Source organism: Notolepis coatsorum (genome assembly GCF_963971535.1).
Source record: "Notolepis coatsorum genome assembly, chromosome: 4".
Classification (NCBI taxonomy): domain Eukaryota; kingdom Metazoa; phylum Chordata; class Actinopteri; order Aulopiformes; family Paralepididae; genus Notolepis; species Notolepis coatsorum.
This window is the reverse complement of record NC_140168.1, coordinates 48,709,861-48,729,392: the sequence shown is the minus strand read 5'-3', so window position 1 is coordinate 48,729,392 and position 19,532 is coordinate 48,709,861. Positions and strand designations below refer to the sequence as shown.

The 19,532-nt window shown below is 44.9% G+C and overlaps 1 protein-coding gene across 1 annotated transcript in view; it reads left to right on the top strand.

The window, feature by feature from the left end:
• The window catches only part of LOC311226305 (sodium/hydrogen exchanger 3-like), a 44,121-nt gene extending 24,823 nt beyond the window's left edge, over window positions 1-19,298 (top strand). The window contains exons 4-16 of the mRNA XM_084311721.1: window positions 8,297-8,375; window positions 8,529-8,706; window positions 9,343-9,563; window positions 9,667-9,869; window positions 10,124-10,213; window positions 11,629-11,699; window positions 11,860-11,989; window positions 12,371-12,528; window positions 13,075-13,195; window positions 16,939-17,112; window positions 17,404-17,458; window positions 17,564-17,653; window positions 17,779-19,298. Of these exons, the coding sequence (XP_084167847.1) occupies window positions 8,297-8,375; window positions 8,529-8,706; window positions 9,343-9,563; window positions 9,667-9,869; window positions 10,124-10,213; window positions 11,629-11,699; window positions 11,860-11,989; window positions 12,371-12,528; window positions 13,075-13,195; window positions 16,939-17,112; window positions 17,404-17,458; window positions 17,564-17,653; window positions 17,779-18,059 (1,851 nt within the window). The 3' untranslated portion in view covers window positions 18,060-19,298. The remainder of the gene's footprint in view (window positions 1-8,296; window positions 8,376-8,528; window positions 8,707-9,342; window positions 9,564-9,666; window positions 9,870-10,123; window positions 10,214-11,628; window positions 11,700-11,859; window positions 11,990-12,370; window positions 12,529-13,074; window positions 13,196-16,938; window positions 17,113-17,403; window positions 17,459-17,563; window positions 17,654-17,778) is intronic.
• The last annotated feature ends 234 nt before the right edge of the window (window positions 19,299-19,532 follow it).

Below are 19,532 nucleotides of genomic sequence, written 5' to 3'. Positions count from 1 at the left end.
AACCGGTCAAGCCCAAGAAAGCCAACATCTGTTGCACTGTTCTTGGTTTCCCATGGGTGAGGATGGAGGTTCGTTGAGATGAGGACAGCGTCAGGCTGTTTGCTGAGATGAGCCTTCCAAGGAAAGTAACGGTTCGTCTTGCTATCTGGGTTTTCTCCTTTTTAACCTTGTAGCCAATTTTGGCTAGGAATACCAACAGATCGGAGGTGGCTTTTAGACAGGTCTCACCAGAGGGGGCAGCCAAGAGCAGATCATCCACATACATAATCAGAATGACTCCTTCCGGCAGTGCCAGGGTGTCTAGGTCCTTCTTCAGTGCTTGGTTGAATAGTCCAGGGCTACCCTTGTAGCCTTGCGGCATCCTATTGTAGGTGAGTTGAAGTCCTTTATAGGTAAAGGCAAACATATCTTGAACTTCTGGATCGAGGGGCAGGCAGAAGAATGCATTTGCCAAGTCGATGACGGAGAAGTGGGTATGTGACGGATCAATGTTCTGCAGCGCCACATAGGGGTCAGGCACAGGAAGGTTTTCTGTTACTGTTGCATTGTTGACTTCTCGCAGGTCATGGACCATTCTCCATCCATTGTTTCCTGCTTTGGGTACTGGCAGTATGGGGGTGTTCCAGGGAGATGTGGTGTGTCTTAAGACTCCAACTTCTAGGAGTCCTCGGATGGTGTCATCAATTCCATTGATCTGTTCTGGTTTGAGTTTGTACTGGGGCCTCCAACAGGGGGTTTGGTCTGGCTTGAGGGTGACTGAAACTTCTCTATTGGCCACTAGTCCCACATCATAGGGGCCGGTGGTCCATAACGTATGTGGGACGTTCTGCAGCCATTCTTCCGTGTCTGGATGGTTAGTATGTTCTCTTCCATGGTCCCGTTCTAATTCCTGTTTTTCCAACTGGCCTTGATCAGTGCCGTTGTGAAGGATTCTCCACATGGTGCCTTCAGGATTGACGAAGAGCTTGGGTGACCTGGTGGGTAACCATGTGCTGGCCAGGGCTTTTCTCATCATATGGCCCAGTGACCTTGCTTCTTGTCCCACTGCTACCGCTAGGGTGATGTGTGGGGTGGCTTCTTCATCCAGGACATACCACTGTTGTTGTTCTGGGGTGAGTAGGCATTGTGCAGCGACTCCTTGTTGTCCCACATAGAGGTCTGATATCTGTATCTTCTCAGTATTATTTTCTTTGTCCTCTTCCCAGGCTTGTTGATACTCCTCATCAGGTCGTCTGAGGTAGTTGTAGGTAAGATGAAGGGGGTCTATCGGGGGCCCAAATGCTCCCAGGGTGTTTATCCAAGGTTTCCATAACATGTAACATCTTTGTATTTCTGGGGTGTCAATACCAGTAGTGAGTAGCCTACTCCAGTAGACTTGAGTGGTTTCTTGTGGGGTGTCTGGAGTTCCCAACATTAATATCCTTTCTCCACTGCTGTATGTTGTAAGGTTTTCAGCGCTTCCAGGGAGGCGCAGGATAAGGCCATCTGGAGAGCAGAGGATTACAGCTCCTATTTTGACCAAAAGGTCTCTTCCTAATAGGTTGACGGGGCATTTGGGTGCGTGGAGGAAGGAATGGAGAAGAGTTTGACAGCCTACTGTGGTGACCAATGGCGTGGTATATTTCTGCATTTCAGATTTTCCCGAGTATCCAACTGTGTTGAGAGTCTTTGTGGAAAGTGGTGGGGACTTTCCCTTGAGGCTGGTGATAACCGATACTGCGGCTCCGGTGTCCACCATGAGCTGTATTATTTCACCCTCAATTTCACAGGTAACCATTGGTTCTTGGTGGGCCGGTACCGCTATACCTGTGGTTGGATCCTTTGGGCATCTTCATTGTGGTCCCCACTCTTCAGTCTCCCATGCTGACATAGGCAATTGGGAGGCATTCGGCGGGTAACCTCTGGATCCTTCCTGTTGCGGAGGTCCTCCTCTTCCTCTGGGGCTGTATCCTCCTCTAGGGTTGCCCCTCTGTCCGCCTCTGTTCTGTATGTTCTGATAACAGTCGCGGGCCCAGTGGCCACCATGTCCACAGATGTAACAGCCAGTTGGTTGTGGCGGTGGATTGAACCTCCCATTTCCTCTTCCTCTTGGTGGCCCTCTGTTCATTGGAGGCCCGTATGCCTGGTATTGGTATGGGGGTGGGTACGCATAGGGAGCCATGGGAGTGGGGTAAGCGGGCCACTGTTGCTGTGGTGGTGGCATGGGTGAGGGTACAGTGGCTGGAGCTTCCACAGCTTCTTGTTGCATGGGTGGCCCCATGTGACCCATCAACATTTGTTTTTTCCCTCTCTTTGCCCTGTTGGCCTCATCGTCTTTCTCACTCACTTGCATTTTCAACAGTCTCTTTCCCAATGTCTTTATCTCTTCATCATTGTCGTTTTGAATTTTCTTGTGCTTGTTGTCATAATGGATGAGGTGGGCTTTCCATTCCTCGTCGTCTTTCGTATCCAGACCCACAATGTCCTCCAATCGGTCTTGCACTGCCTGGGGAAGGGCATGTACCACTGCGTTTCTCCACAACATGGTGGTGGCATTGGAGCTATCATGTCTTTCTCCTGTGCTTTCCAACCACACCTCTTCACACTTTTTCAGGAAGGCATGTATCTCCTCACCCTGTTCCTTCTTCAGACTGGCTAGGGAGGAGAGAGTCCTTGTAGTGGGGTATACATCTCGGACCCCAGCCCAATATAACTGTCTGTGTTGATTGAAATTATCTTCATCTGGGGAGTTAGTGCAATTTGCCTGGGTATCTATGGTTCTTGCCTTTAGTCTTCCTTCCAATCTTCCCATCAGGGCCCTGAGATCTCCCAGACATAGAGTATCTCCGGCAGTAAATTTCTCAACCTCCATTATCCATCGCTGCCCTCCTTTGGCCAGCGGGGGTAGCTTCGCCACTAAGGCCTCCAGGTCCCTGTGGCACCAGGCCTGGTATATAGTAAGTCCATGATGAGTGGCCACCAGAGGGCACATGTTGTGACCGGCTGCTCCTTGTCCATGGTGAGAGGTCACAAGGGGGCACTGACCGGCTGCTCCTTCCTCCCTCTCTCTGGCTCTTTCTCTTGCTCTTGTGTGGTGTCCCACTGGAGTGTGTTGTAATAGCATTTCTCCACCTGCTATCTCCAGGGATTTTCCTCTGGGGCTCTTCTCATCACCTCGTAGTTTCAGTCGTCCTTCTAGCACTATGACTTTGTCCACCCCCTCTACTTCTTTGACGTCATTGTTTCTGTCCCATGGCTCTGCATCGGCCGTGTATCCATTCTCTTCTCCCCCACTTTCTCCAGATGAGAGCTCCTTTGAAGCTTGACTAGTACCTGCGCTGGTCCTGTATGTGTCGCTGCCCGGACTGTAGCATGTCCTAGCTTCCACCTTTTTCCTCCTTGCATCTACATTCTTTGGTGTCATGTTTCCTTTTGGGCCTGACAGTCCCTCCTTATCGCTGGAGCTTGCTTGCCCTTCCCTGCAGGCCTCTATTATTTCAGTGGTGTTATGTCTGAGGGCTCGGATATCATGGATCAGCTGTGTCAGCTCCCTGTCTTTACTGGTCTCGTCTACTTCCAGGATCCCGTTTGTAATATGGATTATGGGGGCCTGTGTTTGTTGAGGGAAAAGGCATGCATTGGTGGGGGGTGTATACTCTGGGGGTGTTGTGTCTAATAGGTTGGCTGGGTTAGGGTATAGTGGAGGGGCAGAGGAATTTGAGCTTGGAGTGGAGCAAAAGTGAGGCTGTAACGGGGTGAAAATGTCTGACCTGTCTTCTATAGAGACTGGACAGACAGAGACTGCTGATATTGGGGTCACATGTTTAATGTGCATTAGGAGACAGGTCACTTTTGCCATCTGCTTCAGGGATTTGTCTAATGCTGTTTTGGTGGGTCCCATCCTGTGTCTTCCGCCTTTCTCCCATGCAATAGTCCTCAAGGAAAGCTCCCCTTGCTCATGGTTAAACACATTTAGTCTGTCTGCCACCGAAGGAGCCGGCGCTTCGTTCTGGGGGAAGAGGTTCCTCATCTGCCAATTCTTTATCAATTTCTCCATAGTCTTCCTTGTCTTACTTCTGTCTTGGGGCTCTGTGGTCACATCGAGCCGTAGATACACTTTCTGTAGTACAGATTGGGTGGTTTCTTCAACATCCGCCATCTTGGTTTGATTGAGACTAATGTTGTATACTGCAATGAGCGTGTGTGGGATATATTATAGTAAGACTGTGTGTGTGTGTGTGTGTGTGTGTGTGTGTGTGTGTGTGTGTGTGTGTGTGGTGTGGGTGTGTGTGTGTGTGTGTGTCCTAAATAGCACGTTGTGTGTGTGTGTGTGTGGGTGTGTGTGTGTGTGTGTGTGCGGGGGTGTGTGTGTGTGTCCTAAATAGCACGTTGTGTGTGTGTGTGTGTGGGTGTGTGTGTGTGTGTCCTAAATAGCACGTTGTGTGTGTGTGTGTGTGGGTGTGTGTGTGTGTGTGTGTGTGTGTGGGGGTGTGTGTGTGTGTGTGTGCGGGGGTGTGTGTGTGTGTCCTAAATAGCACGTGCTAGACAGCAGGGGGTCTCCTCCTATGTGTGTGTGTGTGTTTTATAAATAGGATTTGTGAGACTACAGATGCCTGTTATGTTTAGATAAAAGTTCTCTGTGTATGTTTTTGTAAAAAATAAAACTTGTTGAATATCATAAGTAGTAGGGTGTAGTTTGTCAAATATATAGGTAAATACTATTTATACACAGCCTATGACCGTTGTAGGTCAAATACTTTTTGCCTTGCCAACCCTCTCTGTTTATTCAATTTTAAACTTCTGCGCCAGTCAGCTAATTCTAAAGATTCCCACCCCGTCCACAGTGTAATCTTAAAATTCTTGGATGCTTTTGACTTCTTCCATTAATATTTGAATAGTTCAAATAGATCAGGAATGTCTCATTTCATCCAAGTATTTTGTTAAGATCAGCCCAGTTTAAGCCACCCACTTTTCCCCCAGATCTCTACCTAAACGGCCAGCCAGATTGTATTGAAATTGTATTCAGTCAATCAGCCTTTTTTTGAAAACCCTTTTTGTTAGCACCGCAAGGTTTCCATAAGGTTCTCAAAAACATGGACACCGTTTAGGTTTAAAACACACTGCTTTGAGCTATTGCTCACACAATCAAAACATAAATGAAATATAACATCACCTACCCAGTACTTTTTCCTTTATTCCCTAGTCATGCCGTTTAAATAGGTTTACAACAGTCTAAGCTTATTTTGCAGACTTGAATTGTAGGTCCTGAGACAATATAGGGGACTAGTACCAGGACAAGACAAAGGTAATATTAATCCATATGTCCGTAAACTGCCCGCACCCCCAAACGTAATCAGTCCTGCATTCAATGATTGTCTGCCCAATATCTCTGTCTTTACAGGCAGGCCTATATCCTTTTAGGTCTTTGTTTACACTATGTCATATATCTGTCTTTTCAGGCAGGCCTATCTTTTGTAGGACTTTGGTTTACACTATGGCATTTAACATATAATACTATTCAGGTATAATCCCCGGCCTTACAAAAGGTCTTCTGGCACTGTCCCAAGCAAATACATACTAGCACATCACAGGGTTATACAGTATCAGAATATAATATTGATTATTCACTCCTTTAGAAAAATGTCAATCTGACTTTAACCAAATTGTTATCCAAATGTTTTGTAAATATAATGGAGAGAACACTCACGGTTTCAGGCACTGGGAGACACTCATACTATTGTTAACCTATGCAGATTTCGATATAACAGGCTATGCTTACCTTTTCTGATGGATCCGTTTAATGAGTGCCGCCCAGTCCTGTCCACGAGTGCCGTCTCGTTCCAGAAGCCAAATACCCGTACCGGCCACCAATTTGTCGGGTTCAGTTAATTTGACCTTGGAGAGACGGTAAGGAGAAGGTTTTAGGTTCAAGGATTTATTACAGAGTGAATAAAACAATATTACAGAGAATACACATCACAGCTGTGGAGTGGACACAAAATCAGTACTTAGCTCAGGCTTCGCAAAGACGTGTGTCCAAATACTTCCTCCCTTGTCAATTTATACTCCATGCAACACGTCTAAACAAGGAGACAGACTGTAAACCGAGAACATCACTATTTTAGCTTTGTCACAGGTGGTTCATTAGTGAAGGACATACTGTGGGTCGAATTAGTGCATTTCTATATGACCATGGCCTGCTTTAATACAGTAAACAGCACATTTTGTAATAGTATACATATTTGTAGATGGTTGTCTATACATTCTTACAATGGATAACTGGAACAGTAGATTGATTCTTATGGCATATATTTATGCATACTGTAACTAGCTTATCTTAGTAGGCCAAATCCTGCCTTCTCTGCCTGTGCTTCCTACCAACAGCTGCATGGCCTGGTCAGAAATAGCTGTTGGTATTGCCACACACTAGAGGAGATTTTCAACACATAAGAATGATAGAAGAATAATTGTATTAATGTTGACACAGGTCAGACATGCACAGGCATGCCCAAACACAGGACTAGGTCAGAAAAGAAAGAAAGAAACTGATTCAGAAAAAGAAGGCTTCAACTATGGTAGTTTGGGAGCTGGAGAGTGCAAACACCTCTAACTATAACAACTATAATGGTCAAAAAGAAGGCTTCAACTATGCTAGCTTGAGAGCTGAGAGTGCAAACACCTCTGTCAAAGACTAGAATGAAACTGGGGCTTAAATAACACTGCCAGGTCAGACACGCCCAGGCATGCCCAAACACAGGACTAGGTCAGAAAAGAAAGAAAGAAACTGATTCAGAAAAAGAAGGCTTCAACGATGGTAGTTTGGGAGCTGGAGAGTGCAAACACCTCTAACTATAACAACTATAATGGTCAAAAAGAAGGCTTCAACTATGCTAGCTTGAGAGCTGGAGAGTGCAAACACCTTTTTTAGTAAGCTATTTGTATTTGTATAGTCATTTTAAGCTCCTGGGCGCCAGTTTGGACGCCATCTTGAAAATGATGCCTTTCCGGAAGGTGTATTTTCCTAGATTTTTAGTATGTTCACAAGCATGTCTAGAGGTACCAGAATCAAGTGAAAAATCATAGTTATATATTTTTTTCTATTGAGATATATAGCCATTTTAAGCTTGGTCTGCCGCCATTTTGGACGCCATCTTGAAAATTAAGCCTTTCTGGAAGGTGTATTTTCCTAGATTTTTAGTATGTTAGTGAACATGCCCAGAGGTACCAGAATCAGTTGAGAAATCCTTTGCACCATATTCTCAATTTGAGATATAGCCATTTTAATATCTCCACCGCCATCTGGGACGCCATCTTGGAAATGGCGGCTTTCGGGGGGGTCGATTTTGGTCGACTTTTAGTATGTTATTTAGCACGCCCAATACTATCGGAATCCATCGAAAAACCTTTTGTATAAATTTTTTTTGGGTTAAGTGCTTTTTTTTCACAGATTGACTCGCCTATTTAGCTAGTATGAGTCACAGTATGGATTGTGCTAAGAAAGGACTCATTGGTAATGGTAAGTAGGAAATAGAGCTAGAGTTCCAAAAATCTGAACTACCCCTTTATTCTATATTGTGTTATCATAAACGAAAACGGCACTGTGAACCAAATGTAAGCATAATGTTTGTTAACAAAATTGTCGGCCCTGCATACTGTAGTCACTTTTCAGGAAGCTCTATCTTCAAACAGTGTTCCAGAGATTACATTTTCCTCTGAGGACAGTTTGTTTATTCAGTTATGAAAATATAGAAATTATTCACATTTAATGTCACATAATAAAAAGTACAAAACATTCTGAAGTTGTACAGAAATCCAGCATTGGACAATAAACTCCTACCAAGTGAAGTGTGAAGTAAACAAACATAGGCCACTTCAAATCAGAGAACCAACATACCTCACTGAACTCTTGCCAACTAGCCTGTACATTACCCCAGTTCAGGTCAATCAGACTAGAGGGGGTTTGATCATGTTCTGTACCAATATAACAGATATTTGTTTAATAATTAATCACACACTATTCCATTCCATTCTTTTCATTACACAATGCACAATGAGACATGAAAGGGAAATTAAAAGTACATACTGTACATAACCACTAACTATAAGTTTATAATGTAATGGTTTCACCTGTATAGTCATTCCTTGTGTATATCTCTGAAGATCGTCGTGTGGTTATTCTTTTTTTGTGTGTAAGTACATTGAGAGTCACTAAACATACTTAAAGTATAAAGACAATTCTGATTTTGAAAAGGTTTCCTCTCTCCTTAACCACTTAAAGTTGTAATTAACAACTAGTTGTCAACCTGTGTCCCTTCAGGTGCTCTTCAATGTGTTTGATGCATTCGTGTCACTGGGAGGGCCAAAGATCGATGCAACAGAGATCATCAAAGGCATAAGTATGAGCTATACTACACATTTATTTATCCATCCATGGTGAAATTCCCACATACACATAGTACACTATAGGTCTATAGTACACATTGTGAAATCCTCTTAGCTCATGTGTCTTCATCTCAGTGTCGCTCTCTCTCTCTCTCTCCCTCCCCCAGTCTCATTCTTCGTGGTGGCCTTCGGCGGCTCCCTGGTGGGCTTGGTGTTCGGCATACTCATCTCCCTCCTGACCAGGTGCACCAAGAACATCCAGATCATCGAGCCAGGCTTCATCTTTGTCCTGGGTTACCTCTCCTACCTCACAGCGGAGATGCTCTCCCTGTCTGCCATCCTGTCGTGAGTTACTGTCCTGTTGGTTTATTTGCTTGTGTGTCCGTCCTGTGTCACTGGCATGTGTAACCCAACAGGTCCCCGGTGCTGGGAAACCAAACATCTACCGGTCAGCCAAAGGTTCCCCCTGACCAAGGGAGACATTAGGCTTAGGCTTCAGGCAGGGCTACTCTGCTACATGTGCACACTTTTCCTAAAGAGGGTACTTCCTTAAAAGTACCAGGAGTTCCATACTGCATAGACTAGAGATACAGCCTACTGGACAGGGGGCCCAGGTATGGTCTTTGCTCATGTCATCAGGGAAAGTGCTATGGAGAGAGTGTGTTGCCCATCCATCTTGCACTTTGGTCCCTAAGAGTGCTGCATGTTAAATACAAAGAATTGTGCTGCATGTGTAAAAGTTTAAAAGTTCAATATGTGCTAAATTACATATTGAAAGGGTTCTTTTTATGACATGTATTCAACCAGGAAATCGAGGCCAGCGATGTCAAGTGCAAAATTGTATTTAGATTTTTAAACCTGAAAAGGGCACCTGAGGGAATTGGCCATTATCCTGTATGACCTGTCTGTTCGCTGTATCATAGCGATCTGTTTACTTCCACTTTGAGTACAAAATGGATTCCTAATCTTGTTGTGTTATAGGATTGTTTTCTGTGGCATGGCGTGCCAGAAATACATCAACGCAAACATGGACGAGAAGTCCGTCACCACCGTCAGATATGCCATGAAGGTGTTCGCCAACGGCTCGGAAACCATCATCTTCGTCTTCCTCGGTATCTCGGCCATCGATAAAGGATTATGGGTGTGGAACACAGGCTTCATCCTCCTCACACTCCTCTTCATCTTTGTGTACAGATTTATTGGTGAGATGATATTGTCTATGTTCTTGCCAGTTTAGTATGAATAATAATTCACATTGTCTCAGTGTGGCTTACAAGCATGTGTGTATACACACACACACTACAGGTGTCTTTGCTCTCACCTGGATCCTGAACAAGTACAGACTGGTCCCAGTGGAGATGATTGACCAGATCATCATGAGCTATGGTGGCCTGCGAGGGGCAGTTGCCTATGGCCTGGCCATGATGCTTGACGACAATAAGATAAAGGAGAAGAATCTGATGATCAGCACTACACTCATTGTAGTGTATTTCACTGTCATCCTTCAGGTAACACGCAACAGTCAACTACTACAGATGAAGAAATTAGCCTATTTTAAGTTTTCAGATGAGTGATTGTTCTATATCTCATTATCTAAAGATGGTAAGTTGGAGTGTTGTGTACATTCATAGTAAGACAATATGAGTGAAATAATTGGGTTGACTGTACAACTGTGAGCACATTGATGTTCATCTGAAAGCCACATTTTAAGTTCTCTCTTGTTAGGTAATTATTGGGTCAAACATATCTTTCTTGGTTGCAGGGAATGACAATGAAACCCCTGGTAAACTGGCTGAAAGTAAAGAGAGCTGCAGTGACAGACATTACTCTTGTACAAAAAGTACAGGATAAGGTAAGGTACCAAACAAACTATTTATCCTCGTCAGCTGTTGCCATGCATGTTGTGTTTAAGAGTGTGTCTGACTCTTAAACCTGTCTGACCACTAAGTGTGTCTGACTCTTAACCACCAAAACCTGTCTGACCACTAAGTGTCCAATTGGGGGACCCTGCTGGTTTTTATCATAAATCGATCAATACAGACCGTATTAATTAATGTTGTTTCTTTTTCAAATGTAGCCAAGAGTAAAGACCTTAACCCTATCAAAACAGCAGTCACCGTGTATATTTTCAGCACCATTTAGGGCTATAAATCACGTTCTGAAGAAAGCTGCAGAAAACGATAAAAACATACTTATACTTTAGACCATATTTTAGTATGAATATGTGAATGAAAAAGTTTAACGTTGCTACACCCTGAACAATACATATAGGACATTGAATGGGCCATAATAATGGCAATGTAGCAATAGAATTTAAAAAGTTATAGGCCTGCAAAGAAGGGGAACTTCTCCATAGACAAATAGAGCTGGCGAGGGATGGTAAATTATGAATTTAACCCATGGCGATCAAAGTGTTAAGATTTTCCGAAAATAAGAATTTATTGGAAAAATGCTAATTCTATCTCTCTTTTATCGTAAAACCGTGAGGAAATGACTAAATCCAGATTTAACACTGCCATTGGAGAGAGGAGCTTTTCCCTATCCATAGATGTATGATTTGGCCATAATAAGGTAATTTATAGTTCATAATTCAATTTTGAATGTATAATTCAAATGGATTATAATTTATTACTGTATCTACAAATCCTTCTGTTTAATCATATTCCCTTTATTCATTTGCTTAGATCTTTTGTACATTTGATCTCAAGAAGGTGGTGGATGAGCTCAGTGAACGAGGTCGGATCCGGCACAATTGTAACATGGTGTTATTCACTGGCAAAGATGCAGACAAAATAATTTATATTCTCCTTTGTTTCATCACAATTTACTCAAGGCTAGTAACAGACACAATATTTCTGACACTAGGAATATATTCCCCCAGGTCCATAGATGTTATCATGTTCCTAGATACCAAGAACATGCTAATTGACTTTGTAGAAGTGGAGCAATCTTCCATTTACTTGGGCATGTACTTTTAGGCAACATTTGTGAAAATAGGGCTACAGCTTAACAGGTTGACTTGTATGAAGTCAATTGGTCTGTTGGACAAAAACAAGAAATAAGTGGGAAAAAAAGGTATAATGTGTTTAACTCAGGCAGAGATGATTGACATGATGATTGACATGGGGTAAAGTGTGTTGTGAAGACTGAAGACACTATCAATTAATTCTATCAATCACAGCTACGATTTCATTCAACAACACGATGCACAAACAGCCTGCTTGTGATCCAGCCATCTTACCAAACCTCTTCATGTTTTCCCCTCAGGTGTTTGACCACATGCTTGTTGCCATAGAAGATATATCTGGACAAATAGGCCATAACTACATGAGAGATAAGTATGTGAACATTAATTTGTAATTGTTTAAAGTTTAAAAAAAAATTATAACCATATCAATGTGGGGGTACATTCCCATAGAGGTTGTATGGAACATTTTGGAAATACAATACACAATGCCGAACCCTTGGCCGATAGTATTTTCACATTTCACTATGAAGGTGGAATAACTTTGAGGAGAGGTGGATGACCGGGCTGTTGATGAAATCATCAGCGAGGAAGAGTCGTGACTACGTCTTCAAGGTCTTCCACAAACTTAACCTGAAGGATGCTATGAGCTACGTGGCTGAGGTAAGGGTGAAACATCATTGTGTTCTTAAAAGGCTGTACCGGTATGGTGATAAACCTACATTAAGTAGATCTACTATTTAGACCAGTTTGGTCCTTTAAAAGGGCTTTGCTTAATGAAAGTAAAAATCGCCCAACAACGTAGGCCTACTGTAACCCAACAAGAATACCACCCCCATTTCTGGCAAAATCACAGTGTATATTTGACTTACACTTTGTGTACCAAAATACAAAACAAGCTAGTGTTAAATGTACTCCTAGAGTCAAATATTCACTGTGATTTGACAACATTGCAGATGAATGATGATATGGAGTTGCTAACGTTTATCTAGTGGTGCCGATTAATAAAACAGATTAAAATATATCACGTTTTTATTGTTCCAGGGTGAACGCAGAGGTTCTCTGGAATTCATCCGTAATGAGACGGCAATCGTGGACTTCAAGAAGAAGTTTGGTGAAGACTTCTCTGAGATGATGCCTGACATCATGGCAGGCACATCTGACGATATGGGAGATCATCACGTGCCAGTTTCCTCCATCCTGTAAGCAAACAAGTGTGACCCACCATCATCACGGAAGAGCTTCCACTTGGCTGTACCATATAGCAACTGTAAATACATGCCAGCACAGGAGCTGTTCAAGCGTAAACAGGCCTTATTTACAAGAAACACTCCTCTTGTCAGCTGCTCTCTTCACATGACAATTCACTTGTGCTTCTGAGGAGACTGTACTAATAACACACATATTTGAAAAGGAAGCTTAAATAAATTAATCTCTTGAAAAATGGCATGGATAAACGCATTCAACAAATCCAGTTCAAATAGACCTAGAGCTGGTATGGTCATGTCCCATGTCTTTGTAGTATAGTCTGCTCAGACTGCCCCCTGGTGACCACGAGCAGCAACACCACTTTCTTGGCCTACACACAGTCCCATGCATTTTTTCCACACCACTGAACCAAGCTGTGCTGCTCTGGCCACCTAGATATTCATTCATCCAGTGCCATTCTAATATAAATCAGCACCGCCACCATCACATTGAAAAGGCCATGAGGCATCATTTTAACCGATGTCATTGTTCCTCTGTAGAGACAACGTGCCGTCTGTGAGCTTGGAGATGCACGAGCAGGATATAAAAGGCATGAGGGAACCTGAGGACATCAACACCCACCACCTGCTACAACAACATCTATACAGGGGAAGGAAGCAGGTAACTACATAGTAACTAGACCTATACTGTACTTGTGCTATATATAATAACAATACATTTTAATCTAATCTGAGATTTGATGATACATTTTACAACCAATCTATCTGCTGATATCCTTTTCCTGTGAAATTGAGAATAGATTAAACAAACAACATTTTATCTTATAGGATAAACCCCTTGAGATGTACCATCTAGTTTTCGAGGGGGTCCCAAAGACATTTTGTTGCAAATTTCCATTGCTATAACCTCAAATGAAAAAGTATTTCCCACAAATAGCCATATATATATAATGTATATATCAACATGCCTTTTAAACAAAGACAGAACATGTTATATTAGAACAAATATGGGATACCATGGTTACTATTTATTTTGCTATTGTTGTGAGGAAGTGCACTTTTGTGTATAACAATACAGCGTATTGTAGTGCCGAGAGATGGGAGTCAGAGACGGTAGCTCGAGGTAGAGCGAACAGCATTTATTTGGTACACAAATACAACATGCTACTGCTACGTTGCGTGCAGTCGACTCACTTGTGGTGGCAGGAAGTGCCACCTCCTATAATGTTCGGGCGGAACTCTTGTTCCTAACAATAGTTCCGTGGGTGAATTATGTACCATTAACAATCACTACACAAGCCCCCCCAGAATTCATCCATGGTCCAAATCCCCACGGCGGGGAGAGACAACGACCCGGCCGCGGCGCGAGCGGACAACCGGGGGCGCGGTGCAAGCGATTGCGCCCTCCACGGCGCCCGGGGGCATGAACCGGCCACGGTGAGTGCGGAAAGCCAGGGGCGGGGAGGTAGGGGCGGCGCCAGCGCCCGCGTCCTCCCCGACACCCGGGGGCACAGACGTCGACGAGGCCAACGGCGGCTCCGTCGTTGGCGGGTCCCGGGGTAGCGGCGGACGGCCTCGGCGGGGGGAGAGGGCCAGCGCTAAGGGCTGGGAAATGTCTACGTGGGCGGGTTCAATCTTGTGGTGGTTGTACCCCACCTCAAAGGCGAGCCTTCGCCAGTCCTCAGGGGCCTGTGGGCTAGGGTGTCCGGTGGATAGGTCATTCAGCAGCGTCGGACCCGAGTGACCAATCGCGACGTCCTCCAGGCGTAGACTGGAATCTGCAGTCCCGAGGGCCTGGGTGTCGTGGTCGGAGGCCTGTTCCGAGCCCCTGTTGACGTAGTCGAGGTCCGGCTGTACAGCTCCGATGACGACGTTGTGCTTCTTGGCGACGTGTCTCGCGGCGCACTCGGAATCGTACGTGAGCTCTTGTCGTGCCGACCATGGCTCCGCTACCCTTGACTCAGAAAACGTGAGGGGTTCGTGGTCGGTGAAAGCTGTAAGAAGGCCGCCTCATCGCGGACACATGCCAACGAAGCCCGTGTCTGTGCGTTTATTAGGCGGCCATATCTAATGTCCACGAGGAGACCGTGTGCACCCAGGAAATCTGCCCCCAGTAGTGGGAACGAAATGTCGGCCGTGATGCAGTCCCACGTGAACCGCTGGCCCCCAAAACACAGTTCCACGGTCCTTGTACCGTAGGTGCGGATAGGGGTATCGTTGGCGGTCGTCAGGCGTGGACCTCTATCATCGCCGGCGGTGTCCTCTTTCGTAGCTGGCAGGACGCTCCTCTGAGCTCCGGTGTCGCAGAGGAACTTGCAACCGGAGAGTGTGTCTCTAATGAAAAGCAGCCGGTTCGACATACCTGCGCTCACCGCTGCTACTGGGCGCAGGTGTCTGCGTTTATGCGTCATGGCGAAAGTGCAAGGGGAACGGCATCTTGTCGCCCTCGCGCCGAAACGTGTGTGGTAATAACACAGGCCTGCGGCAGCGCTGCTCCTGTTCTTCCTCGCCCCTCCCCCCTGCGGCGTGTAACCGCGAGTCGAGGCTATTAGCCCTGGGGCAAAGTGTCGAGTGGCCAGGTAGAAGCGGTCTGCCTCTTCTGCTAAAGCACGGGGATCAGTAGTCGCTGAATTGGCAAGTGCCGTCTGCACGTGTGGCGGCATGTGCCTGAGAAACAGTTCGATAAACAGGAAATCAGGCCGTTCCGCACCCAGCAGGTTTAACATCATCTCCATGTGCTCTGAAGGTTTGCTGTCCCCCAAGCCTCGTATAGCCAGCAAGCGTCGGGCCCGCTCTGACTGTGACAACTCGAATATTCTGAGCAGGTGCGTCTTAAACGCCTCATATTTATTCCGGGCAGGCGGAGCTGTTATGAAGCCTACCGTCCTCGCCGCTGTAGTGCTCCCGAGGCTCGAGACGACGTGGTAATATCTCGCGGCGGCGTCGTCAACCCCTCGTAGGGCGAACTGCGCCTCTGTCTGAGCGAACCACGCCGCCGCAGAATGCTCCCAAAACTCCGGCAATCGAATAATAACGGCATCGTTTGCCATGTTCGGTTCGGTCCCTGATACTTCAGCGAGACCAACGTCGGGGTCACCAGTGTAGTGCCGAGAGATGGGAGTCAGAGACGGTAGCTCGAGGTAGAGCGAACAGCATTTATTTGGTACACAAATACAACATGCTACTGCTACGTTGCGTGCAGTCGACTCACTTGTGGTGGCAGGAAGTGCCACCTCCTATAATGTTCGGGCGGAACTCTTGTTCCTAACAATAGTTCCGTGGGTGAATTATGTACCATTAACAATCACTACAGTATACAGTATATCGGTATAAGACTGGTATAGGCTGATCATAATGGGATATGGTGTTACGGTTTGTATGCGACCCGCAATAGCACAACACAAGACAGGTATGAGAGTTAGCCAAAACTTGGGCATAATTTATTCACAAACAAAAAGCGGCACTGTCCCTTTAAGGGAGAACAAAAATACACTGGTGAATCTTCTAGAGTCCATGAATGAAATGAAAGTTCTGAGTCTGGTCCTGTTCAGACTCACCAGAACACTGCCAACGGGCAACTCAGCCAACAGGGGTCCATGAAAAAAGGAGTGAGAACATAGGCATCCTCCCGTGGAAGCATAGAGAGCGATGACGATGTCTCACACCAGGAACGCTGCCGACGGGTAACTCAGCAAACAGGGGTCCATGAAAAAGGAGTGAGAACATCGGCATCCTCCCGTGGAAGCATAGAGAGCGATGACGATGTCTCACACCAGGAACGCTGCCGACGAGCAACTCAGCAAACAGGGACCCACGAAAAAGGAGTGAGAACATAGGAATCCTCCCGTGGAAGCATAGAGAGCGATGACGATGTCTCACACCAGGAACGAGGCCCACAGAGAGAGAGTAGGGCAGTAGATGGCACAACATCTCACCCCAGAGATGCGGCGGTAGATGGTAGTGTACAGAACGACCTGGCAATGAGTGGAAGGCAGTCGGCAGTACTTGTAGTCTCCCGACGAGCTGAATGCCAACCACTCTCAGGTGCGTGAGGTAGAATGTTCAGCACGCCCCCTCGTTGGGAAGCATGCAGTTCTTACCCAGCCCTCACATATGGGATGACCAATATACCGGTCTAGTTCTACTGGTAAGTTTTGTCTTTAGCTTCAGCCTGGCAAATAAGGATGAAACCACACAACAAAGTGAATTATGACAACTGTTGATGCTTGTCCAACGGTCATGCTATTGAAGCTTTGTCAAAAACGAAATGAAGATCCAATTGGTCTGTGGACGAGTGAATTGTTATGAATTGTCCAAATCTCCTCAGTGTCTTAAGTCAAATCAATCCTCGTCCTCTGAAGGTGACTGTAAATCCCTCACATTCTTTTTTTCCTTTACTCACAGCACAGGCACAGGTACAGCAGAAGCCACTTTGAAGTCAACAAAGACGAAAACGAAGTACAGGAGATTTTTCAGAGGACCATGAGGAGTCGCTTGGAGTCCTTCAAGTCCACGAAGATGGGTGTCACTCCACCCAAGAAGATAACCAAGCACCCAAAGAAAGACCAGCCACAGAGGGTGAGGTCTCCCTACACTCGTCCACTTGACATTTGGGGGGTATAACAAACATGTCTGTCATTTGTCCAAATTTCAGGGTAGGACATTTGGAAAGAAAATTCTGGGTCAATGTGTTTACATTTGTAAAATAATAAATTTTCTGTGCTTAAAATCCAAATAGATTATTGAAAATATTCCAGAAGTAAATTCAGCATACCTGTGTTTATGCTATAATTTAGTTGTATGGCAGGTGTTTGATTTATATATTTCTTTTTGCCACCATTTCTAATATATCATGCTGTGTTGATGTAGGTGGCAAACGGAAAAACTATGGAGGGAAGTAGAAGCCATCCATACAGCGATGAAGGTGTGTAGTTGCTTTTCAGTCCTCAAAGATGAAGGTACATTTGTAGCAGTCAATGTACTTGGAGAAAACATAGTTTTAAATCTCAGCGTTTTCCGTGTTCCTCAGACTTTGAGTTCTTTGCGGGAGATGGTGCCTCTGGCGGGGGCGGGGCCTCTGGCAGCTCCTTCCCCATGAGAGTCACCTACCAGGCAGGAGGTAACGCAGCGCCGTTCTCTACTACAGTCGACAAATGAACATCCTTCAGTCTGCTCACCTCTGTTTGACCTCGATGATCAATTTAACACAGTTTCAATCCATGTCTTTCCCTCCGTCTGGTCTAGCTGGAATCGAGAACCCGGCCTTCGTGCCAGAGATGGAACCTGTGGCGACGATTCAGATTCCGCCGTGGCTGGCCGAGGCGGAGACAGACAACAGCACCGTGGCTCCTTCACAGAGGGCCCAGCTGAGGCTGCCCTGGACGCCTACCAACCTGCATCGCCTGGCTCCTCTCCGCATCAGCACTCACTCAACTGATTCCTTCCTGCTCGCAGACACGCCGGCCACACAAGGGGGACACGATGACCCTCCTCCCCCACCCCCACCAGATGGATCCCGCATGTAGCCCTCGTCGTCTTGCTCACCCACTTTGACCCCCCCTACCCGCCTTGGTATTGACTTGACATTATTCTGGTTGCCAAAGACACCGTCCACAACCTCAGACTTTGACCCTTCTACGCTCAACATATTTACTAGGGGGTGTTTTCTTTTCTGGTTTATTGTTTAATCATAGTCTCACATTGCTAGACGAAACCCTCCAGAATCCCATAACCTTTGATCTTCTCTTGTTGCTCTTCACCCATGATTTAGCACATAGATCGAGTAGTATGTAGTATGTTATTCACCAACCTAGTTTAAACGTTATGTTTTCTCATTCTCCCCCGGTTCATAATCATGATACAATAAAATGTATCCAACACATCAAACTAAAATAATTTCAGTGTGACATTCATTTTGAATATATATATATTTAACCCTTATTTACCCAGGTTATTCAGTAATGACCTGCTACAGTACAGACTCAAACCACTGCACCTTGGAGCGGCCCAGCAGTACAACCACAGTCTTCTACTGTTGGCCACTGACCACCTCCCCTGGAGCACTTGGGGGTCAAGCGCCTTGCTCAAGAGCACTTCAACAGTAGTTGATGAGATAGAGAAGACTATTGTTCATTCAGTTCCCTCACCAAGATTTTCCTACCGGTCTGGGGATTAAACCAACACCCCTCTGTCCACTCCACCAGCCTGGTTCTTTAACATTTAACCCTCTGTCCACCAGCCTGGTTATTTACCCTTTAACCCTCTGTCCACCAGCCTGGTTCTTTAACCCTCTGTTGACACGCCTGGTTCTCCCTCTGTCCACCAGCCTGGTTCTTTAACCTTTTGGCTACAACTGCCCCAACATAACGCACAATATATTGTAATGAATTGGGAACAATTCATTAACAAAAATGGAACCTATGTCTTTCTTTGATCATATCTTGTGCCAGAATGTGATGCAATGATCATTTTAGGCACATTGTAAATATGTAGATTCGTTTTTTTTTTTTTTTTTTTTAAGCATTTTTCATTGCAGGATAATATGTAGAGTAGAGCCAATTGTGAAATCAAATCCAATTTTATAATTTGAATTAAGTGCTTAGTGCTTTGTGTGAGTGTGTGTATGCGTGCGTTTGTGCAAGTGTGTTTGTATGTGTATGTTTATTATTTTTTTCAATCTTACTTGAGGTCAAATATTAAACTTGAAGAAGAAGACTATTGCAAATGTCACTTTTACGATAAAGAGATACTATATTTATTCACCAGCCATGTTGTTTGGTGTTATTTTATTAACATTTCCAACATATCAAATGTGTAGAATAGTAATAAATGTCATAGGATAGAATTCTTGTGTACCTTCACCACAGCATGTTGTTACTCATAACACTTACTGAGTGGATGTGGTTTTGAATTGTACCCTTTAAAAACATGTATTTATCAATAAAAAACAAACACAAAAACATTTTTGTTTAAACTAAATTATTTAACTTGAGACAACC